The sequence below is a fragment of the Ictidomys tridecemlineatus genome, chromosome 12, assembly GCF_052094955.1.
Source record: "Ictidomys tridecemlineatus isolate mIctTri1 chromosome 12, mIctTri1.hap1, whole genome shotgun sequence".
Lineage (NCBI taxonomy): Eukaryota > Metazoa > Chordata > Mammalia > Rodentia > Sciuridae > Ictidomys > Ictidomys tridecemlineatus.
In genome coordinates, this window is record NC_135488.1 from 744718 (window position 1) to 753509 (window position 8792).

General features: G+C 35.1%; 1 protein-coding gene across 2 annotated transcripts in view; it reads left to right on the top strand.

The window, feature by feature from the left end:
- LOC101975268 (uncharacterized) overlaps window positions 1–7348 on the top strand; it is a 31583-nt gene extending 24235 nt beyond the window's left edge. For both annotated transcript variants that reach the window (XM_078027915.1, XM_078027914.1), the window contains one exon: window positions 4010–7348. In XM_078027915.1, the coding sequence (XP_077884041.1) occupies window positions 4010–6210 (2201 nt within the window). In that variant the 3' untranslated portion in view covers window positions 6211–7348. The remainder of the gene's footprint in view (window positions 1–4009) is intronic.
- Window positions 7349–8792: the final 1444 nt, after the last annotated feature.

Consider the following 8792-nt stretch of genomic DNA (forward strand, 5'->3'; position numbering starts at 1 on the left):
AAATGTTGGGGGAGAAGTTATTATGCCACAGAAATGGTCTTTCAGGTGCTTAGGTTTAATTCTTGTGCTGTCCTAGAAAGAAATCTACTGTCCTACGTTGAGCATGGGTCCCTCTTTAGTCTCCTCCTTTTCCCCAATTAATGTCTATGTTCAGTCAAATTAACGGCCCAAACACTCCCCTTTGCTTGTGAGGGTCAGCATGATCTGAAGGCATTTCCATTATTTGGTGTGTCCCTCCGAAATCTGTGCACATTTCTGGAGACCTCTAATTCACTGTAATATATTAGTATCAGAAAGCAGTTTCTCTGATATGCTTAAAGTTTTTTTATTAATTGAAATTCCCTTAGCAGAGCTCATTAGGTATACTTATAATGAATACTCTGTTTAACTTTTCTGCCATAGAGTGTATGTTGGTGTTTCACAATGACTGCTCATTTTAATTACAAGGACACAGGTGGAAACTACAGTTATGTAAAAGTGTTGTAAACCATCCTTATTTAGAATTTTGTTGGTTAAATTTTTGTTTTCTTTTCTTCTTTTCTGTATTTTATTTTATACAGTAGATTTCAAGTTATAATGTAGGTTTCCTCACATCAGTTAATTTTTCCATTTTTTAACCTACATTTTATAATTCTATGGCTATTTCCAATATTTCACAAATTAGGGTGTAGAAGATGAAATTAAATTATGTCTGATTTTTGTTTCTATTGGCAATACAATTATATTTGCTTCTTTTTAATTTTATTTTTGTTTCTTTTGCCAATAAAATTACATTTGAGATAAAATACATTGTTAAGTTTTTCTTTTAAAGTAAGTTTCACATATGATAATCATTTCCAAACTAGCTTCTGATCGCTTTTGTGGGTAATATTCTTATACACTTTTGCCTTCAAATTGCACCTTTAGATTTAGTCTCTGGCAATCTGCATACAGTTGTAATTTTTATTTGTTTCTTCTGTTTCTTATAATTCTTATCTCTTCTTTTTTAATTGAGTTATCTTGTGTTTCATGCATTGTTATCATGGCATTAATTGATTCCTCTTTCACTTCCCTTCATTCTATGAGTATTTTCTCAATTACTTAGATTTTTTATAAAAATAATTTTAAGCTTACACTAGGTTTTAACTAGCAACAAATTGACTTCAATTTCATAACAAAATACATATATTTATTTATGTATCCTTTGAAAATTATGTTATTGATGACACAATTATTTTTATATTCCATACATATTTAGAGGTTTATGATGATTTTTATGTTTTTATGTTTCTAATTCTATTGAAAAAGAGTTTTATGACTCATTAGTCCAGCAAAATTGAATTATATATTGGTATATGAATTTTCCTTAGTAAGAAAGCTTTAAAATTTCATATGCATTATGTTGCTGTGCACACTTATTTTATTTTTTAATATGAGTAATTCACTTTAGTATTTTTTGAAAAAGAAGTCAAGTAGGCATAATGTTTGTGTGCCTTTATATATTTTTAAACTCTTTATTTTTACTGATGTTGAAGTATAGTATTTCTGATTGTAGTATTCTCAGTTGATAATTTTGTTTTGTCATCCCTTTGATGCTGTTCCCCACTTTTTTTTTCTGTATTGCAAAGCTTCCATTAACAAATTGACTAATATTCAAGTATGCTTCTTAGTTGCACATTTTTCTTTTGGTGCTCTCAAGATTCTCTCTTTGTGACCACTGAATAATTGAGAACAGTGAACTTTGGTCTTTTTGTTTGTTTCTACTTAGACATAATTTAGATTCTTTTATTTGGACTTCTTTTTTTTTGCTCCTATTAATAATTTCTCAGGCTGTTAAAATTGATACTGGAGATTGAACTCAGTTACTTTTCTACTGCCCTTTGCCTCATCCCTTTTCATTTTTAATTTTTGACAGTCTCACTAAGTTACTGAAGCTGGCCTCAAACTTGTGATCTTTCTGGCTCAGCTGCCCAAGTTGCTAGGATTACAGCTGTGCCCAACTCCCCCTGACTCTCTCAGACACTGTTTCTTAAGAAAGTCTTCAAGTACATGATTTTTGCTTGTTTATAGTAATGACTTTTTGTCTAAAATTTTCTCAGTTTTCTATGTTCTTTCTTAGTTCACTAAACTAAAATTATTTCAAAAGGTTATTTAGGTGCTTTGGATAATTCATAACTCTTACTTTCCTAATGTTCAATTCTTAGTGTTTCACTTTTTTCCATTGATTAGCCAAGTGTCCATTTTTCTTTGTGTATTGTACAATTTTAGATTTGTCCATATAAAAGCCAGCCAGTAGTAGATTAATAGTCACTTTGGAAAACAATATAAAACTTAGTAAAGAAATGAAAAAATAGAAAGCACAGTGCTACATGTTTGAAATCCCAAGTAATTGGGAAGACATGCAAGAGGCATGTCATACCATGTCTCAAACAATTTAATACACTGTGGTCTTTCATCAACACTCTGAAAACACAGGAGCTAGTAACCATTTTACTCTCTTTTAGTATAGCATCCTTGAGCTTAATCCTAAGAACCACACATTAAAAAATTAAAAGTGGAATGACATTATGATCCAGAAATGCAAGTTCTAAATAGGTATCATACGGAGAATACATCAGTGTGTTGAAGAGAGAGTTCCACTACTGTTTCAGTGGAGACATTGTTCAGAGTAGTCAAGACATGGACTCCCACCTATGTGCCTATCAAGGGTTAGATGGGTAAAAAAGATGGTATTTATACATAATCAATTACCAATAGAAAGAGTTATCTTGTCAATTAAAGTGACAAGGGCTGAATATGCAGGACTTTGAATTACAGGAAATGAGGCAGCCACACAAAGTAATTTGCAGCCTCATCTGACTCACATATGGAACTCAGAAGTACAGAGAGTAAAATGGTTACCAGCTCCTGTGTTTTCAGAGTGTTGATGAAAGACCACAATGTATTATTTTAAAGGATACAAGAAGTATTGAGCCCCAAAACACTTAAATACTGAGCCACATCCCAAGCCCTTTTATTATTATTTTTTTATTTTGATTCAGGGTCTTTTTAAGTCACTTATAGTATTACTTGTTTTCTCAGGTTGGATTTGAACTTGGGATCCTCAGATTCCTGAGTTGTGTGGTTTTGAGGCTTGTACCACCACACTGGCCAATGTAGTATATTTTTGATAGTAGAATGAGTGCATTGTTTTCTATAAACTAAAATGATGAGTATATAAAATGTTCCTTAGCTACAATTAGTCATGTCATCATATATTTATATTTTCAAATGCCATGAAATTCTTGGAAAACACATGCAATTTAATTTGTAAATGAAATAAATCCATAAATAACCAAATTTATAAAAATTTAAAACTGAGTCATTTGTCTTCATCTCCATGTGTTGACTTTATCCACGTAATACTGACATAGGATTGTGTGTGTGTGTGTGTATGTGTGGGTGTGTGAGTGTGTATGATATATATGTTTACCACTAAAAAGATTTTTTCATATTTCTCCTTTGAGACCATACACTCTTTGAAACCTTATTGAATGTCTGTTATTGTCATCCAACATCTCTTATATCCAGGTCTTTCTCATGGTAGACAGAAAGTGGTTTTCAGGCAATCCTCAAGAAAGCCAAAAATATTCACATTTTACGTTTCCCTTTTCCTATTGAGAGAGAAGAAGGGAGTTGGTTAATTTTTCCTAATTGTACAATGGTGATTTCTCAAGGAGGAAGGCCTGTGGTGAATAATATACTATTCTGTCCTCTGCTGTATTACACTTTTTAGTGATATACTCCTTCGGATACTGTGAATTTCCTCTGCTATAATACTCTCTTTAATAGTATACTCATCTTAGACACTGGATAATTCTCACAAAGAAAATTTGTCTGTCCATTGTTATTTAGTTCATATATTTATGGAGTAATGATGACTTTCAATTTGCCACCATATTGATGTCCTGACAGCTATAATTTTATGTTAGATTTGTAAAGTATATTCTCAGACCAATATGTAAAATAATTGTTATTTGCATTTTTTCAGCCATGACCTCTCATCATACTCAGAAAATTTTACCAGAACCCAGCAGACAGCATTTATTTATAAAAATGTTAAAGAGAAGATATGAATATTGCAAACTTGACCACTTACAAGAAAAGAAAATACAGAATAGTATAGGTAGCAGTGAAGGTCAGAAATCATATTATAAAGGACAAGACCAATTAGAAGTGACTATTTTTAATAAAAATGTTCTTAATACCATCAACAGTCCTCAAGAAGATTTAATAGCTCACAAAAGTATTCAATTTATAACTGAAGGACAAGTTTCTGAAAGTGTTGATTTTGAAAATTTTTTTACAATCTCTTCATCATTCTGCAATGAACAAAAGATTTCTTCTCCTGCCCAAACATACACTTTTAATGATTGTGGAAAGGCCCCTATGTACTCCATACTACTTAATCAAAATTCAGATATAGATTTCTGGAAAGCATGTAATACATGTGATGAAACAAGCAACACCTTCAGCCAGGTCTCTATGCTAAGCAATTACCAGTGCCCTTACATTGGAGAGAAAAAGCATGAATGTAGCAAAACTCATAACAACTTTAGCTTTGGTTGCAATAAAAGAGAACATCAGTGTGGTCATTGTGCACAGAACATTTACAAAAATGAGAAATGGGAGAATGTCTTTTCTCAATGCACAAGTCACCATCCAAGTACTCAGATCCAAGAGATGCCTTGCTATTGTGAGGAATATGAGACACCTTCTTATCTAACTGCAAGTCTTTCTCAGTATAGTGGAGCTCAACCTGGAAGGGAGCCTTACAAATTTAAGAAATGTGGTCAAGCAGGGAGTTCCATACCACTTTTCAAACACCACAGGTACCATAACAGTGAACAACACTTCAAATTTAAAGAATGTGGCAAAACTTATAATCAAGAACAGCCCTCTTTTAAGCACCACAGAATTCATAATGGACAGAAATCCTACAAATGTGAAGAATGTGGCAAATCCTTTAATATTTGCTCAACAATTTCTAAAAACCTGAGATGGCATAGCAGTGAAGATGTGTACAAATGTAAGGAATGTGAAAAAAAAATTAAGAAAATTTCAACCCTTCCTCAATGCCAAAGTATTCCTATGGGAGAGAAGCCCCACATATGTGAAGAATGTGGGAAAAGTTTTACTAAAAGAGGACAACTTACTCAACACCAGAGAATACATATCATAGAGAAGCCCTACAAATGTGAAGAATGTGGGAAAGGATTTACTCGAAGAGCACAACTTACCCTGCATCACAGTATTCATACTGGAGAGAAGCCCTACAAATGTAAGGAATGTAGCAAGGCTTTTAGGTGTAGTTCATATCTTACTCAACATCAGAGAATTCATACTGGAGAGAAGCCCTATAGATGTAAAAAATGTGGGAAAGAATATAGACAAACTGCAGGTCTTTCTCAGCACCAGAGTACTCATACTGCAGAGAAACCATATAAATGTAAAGAATGTGGGAAAGGATTTACTCGAAGAGCACACCTTACTCTACACCATAGTATTCATACTGAAGAGAAACCCTACAAATGTAAGGAATGTAGCAAAGCTTTTAATCGAAGATCAAACCTTACACAACACCAGAGAATTCATACTGGAGAGAAGCCCTACAAATGTAAAGAATGTGGGAAAGAATATACTCAAAGAGCAGGCCTTACTCTACACCAGAGTACTCATACTGTAGAGAAGCCCTACAAATGTGAAGAATGTGGAAAAGGATTTGCTCAAAGAGTACACCTCACTCTACACCACAGTATTCATACTGGAGAGAAGCCCTACAAATGTAAGGAATGTGGCAAAGCTTTTAGGTGTAATTCATTTCTTACTCGACATCAGAGAATTCATACTGGAGAGAAGCCCTACAAATGTAAAGAATGTGGGAAAGAATATACTCAAAGAGCAGGCCTTGCTCATCACCAGAGTATTCATACTGGAGAGAAGCCCTACAAATGTGAAAAATGTGGCAAACGATATACTCAAAGAGTAGGGCTTACTCAACACCAGAGATTTCATACAGGAGAGAAGCCCTACAAATGTAATAAGTGTGTTAAAGCTTTTAGGTATAAATCAAGCCTTAGCCAGCACCAGAGAATTCATAATGCAGAGATTCAAGTTGAAGAATGTGGGAAAGGTCTTAATGAAAGAGTATGGCTTACTCATCACCAGACCAATCATAATGAGGAGAGGTAGTACAAATGTAAAAACTGTGCAGACCTTTTAGCAATGGCTCAAACATTGCTTATCACTGGAGAATTTATGTGTGTAGAATCCGGAACAGTGTAAATACTGTGCCCAAGTCTTTACACAAACTTCAAATTTTTTTTAACATTAGAAACCTGATACCTATACGGAATGGGGAAAGATATTTGCCTGAAATACATGCCTTAAAAAACAGCAAAATATCTACAATAAAGAAAACATCTTTAGAAATATAGCAAAGCCCTTATCTGTACTTTGTATCTTGATATATGTGAGAGGGAAATGAGAAAATTCTTTTAACTTTTGTTTAAAATTTGTTAAAAATCCCTAGGTGAGGTAGGAGAAATAAAGAAATTATCACAAGTACTATAAAATAGTGCAGAAAACTTGACTCAGGAAGGATGTAAATATATTATAAATCAAAGACTTCTCAACATTTTCACTTTTGAAAACTGAAGAAAACAATTTAACTTAGATTCTTTTAGAAGAAGACTTGTTCCTCAGAGTTGTTAGTCTATAATTTCAAGTATTTATAGTGGATTATAAAATCTTTATCACATTGTGTATAAATTTTCCCACTAAATAAAAGTAAAACTTTTAAATGTTTAACATGTTAGGTGTTGAATCATGGTAATATGTCAGAGGTATTACTTACCGTGTTCCAGTTTACTAAAGGTTCCATGCAACAGATAGTAAAAACATACTAAAATATCTCCATTAATCTTTTTAGAAATATTAGCTCATTTGGAGAATAGTATTCACATAAATCAGTGTTGAGAGCCACAGCCAAAGGGGCCCCGAGAAATTTTCAGACTGCCAGCTGATGATTGGCTCACAGCGGCCCCAGCAACATCTAGCTGATTGGCTCCTTTGCAGTGGTGCTTCTTGGGCTGTTTCCCTGCCCTTTTAGACCATGGAGCTGCTCATTGAGGGACTATTTTGGCTCCGCCCACACGACCCAGCGAATTGGCCTCAAGAGCAGGAGGATTGTGGGAAGTGGAGAGGCTTGTGATGAGGTGAGAGGCTTGTGGGAAGCCAGTGGTGGCAGTTGGGCTCTGAGGGTTTTTCCTGAGGAGCTGTTTTGTTTGGCCTGTGTGGTTCTAAAAATAAAGTTCATTTCTTTTGACAAGTGGCTTCTGAATTGTGCCCAGCCAGACTGCGGCAAATCAGATCTTCATTTATTTTTTTCTATTTGTAATTATGGTGATCTTAAGACAGTTATAGGTAAGATATAAGAACATGAAAATAAGCCCCAGATTTCTTTATCTTGAATTACTACTCTCAAATTTACCCTACACATTCTGGTTCCAGTAGTGGACACCATTTTTTCCAGCAACTGAGGAGGCTGAGGCAAGAAGATCCAAAGTTCAAAGCCAGCCTCAGCAACTTAGCAAGGCCCCAAGCAACTTAATGAGATCCTGTCCCAAAATAAAAAATAAAAAGCACTGGGGATTATGGCCCAGTGTTTAAGCACCCCTGGATTCAATTCCTGGTACCTCCCAATTTTTTTATACCTTATACAATGAGAGAACTCCTAAGGGCCCTGCAATTTTGAAGAGCAACACAATTTCCCAACACAGGGTCTTTTAATACCCCAGAAACCAGGAGCCACCAGTGCAAATTTAGTGAAAGGAAAGCCCATTGGTCAATCCCAATGTTTACCCAGGAAGCCATGTGGTCAGCTGGACCCTGACCCATCCTGGTGCCTGGCATGTATGGTAGAAAACAACTAAAATACTGAAAAAGCCAACTCCACTATTGAAGACCCCAGGAGTAACCCCCAAGGAGTCTAGACTCACATTAAAAATTTAGAAAAATACTTTTGCCAAATACCAAATACCTATTTAGCCTTGAACAACCAGAAGGGAACTATACCCAGAAACAAGTGCCCAATAATTATGGTGAGGGGAAAATGCCATACTCATAGAGCATTTTAGCCTCCCACATAATTTATGTAATTTTATATATAATCTGACTTCTACTCTATAATTTATTATGGTTATTTTACATTGGGGATTAAAAGATAGAGAGTATATGGCAAAGTCTCTCCAAACTCCTCTACCACTGAGTCCTTATGAGATACTCCAGATTACACCTGTCCCTTTTTAGGTCTTCACAGAAACAGAAGCACCTGGCACCACACAGGAAAAAAACAAAGTTCTTATTCCGATGAGACACTGGAATATATACAAGTCATGTTCAAAAGTTTACCACAGCCAAAAATGTTGACACATACCTATAATTCCAGCAGCTCAGGAGGCTGAGGCAAAAGGATCTCTGTTGCCCCCAACCTGTGTGGGCACCTGAACTTAAGATGAATTTGTAGGGACACCAAATAAAAACACAGACACCCTTTACCTTTAAACAAGCTTTAGGATGGCTTTTTCACTATCAGCCTCAGGATCCCCAAAAGAGAGATCAAGAGAAAGTCACAAGAGGCTGGTGAGAGAGAGCGAGTACCTTTGGAAGTGGGCTTTTATTGGAGGGACTCTTGTTCTTTAGAAAGTTCTATCCAAAAAGGCTAGAAGGGGCAGGGTTACAAGCGACAGGTGAGTGTAACTCAACCCCAGTGG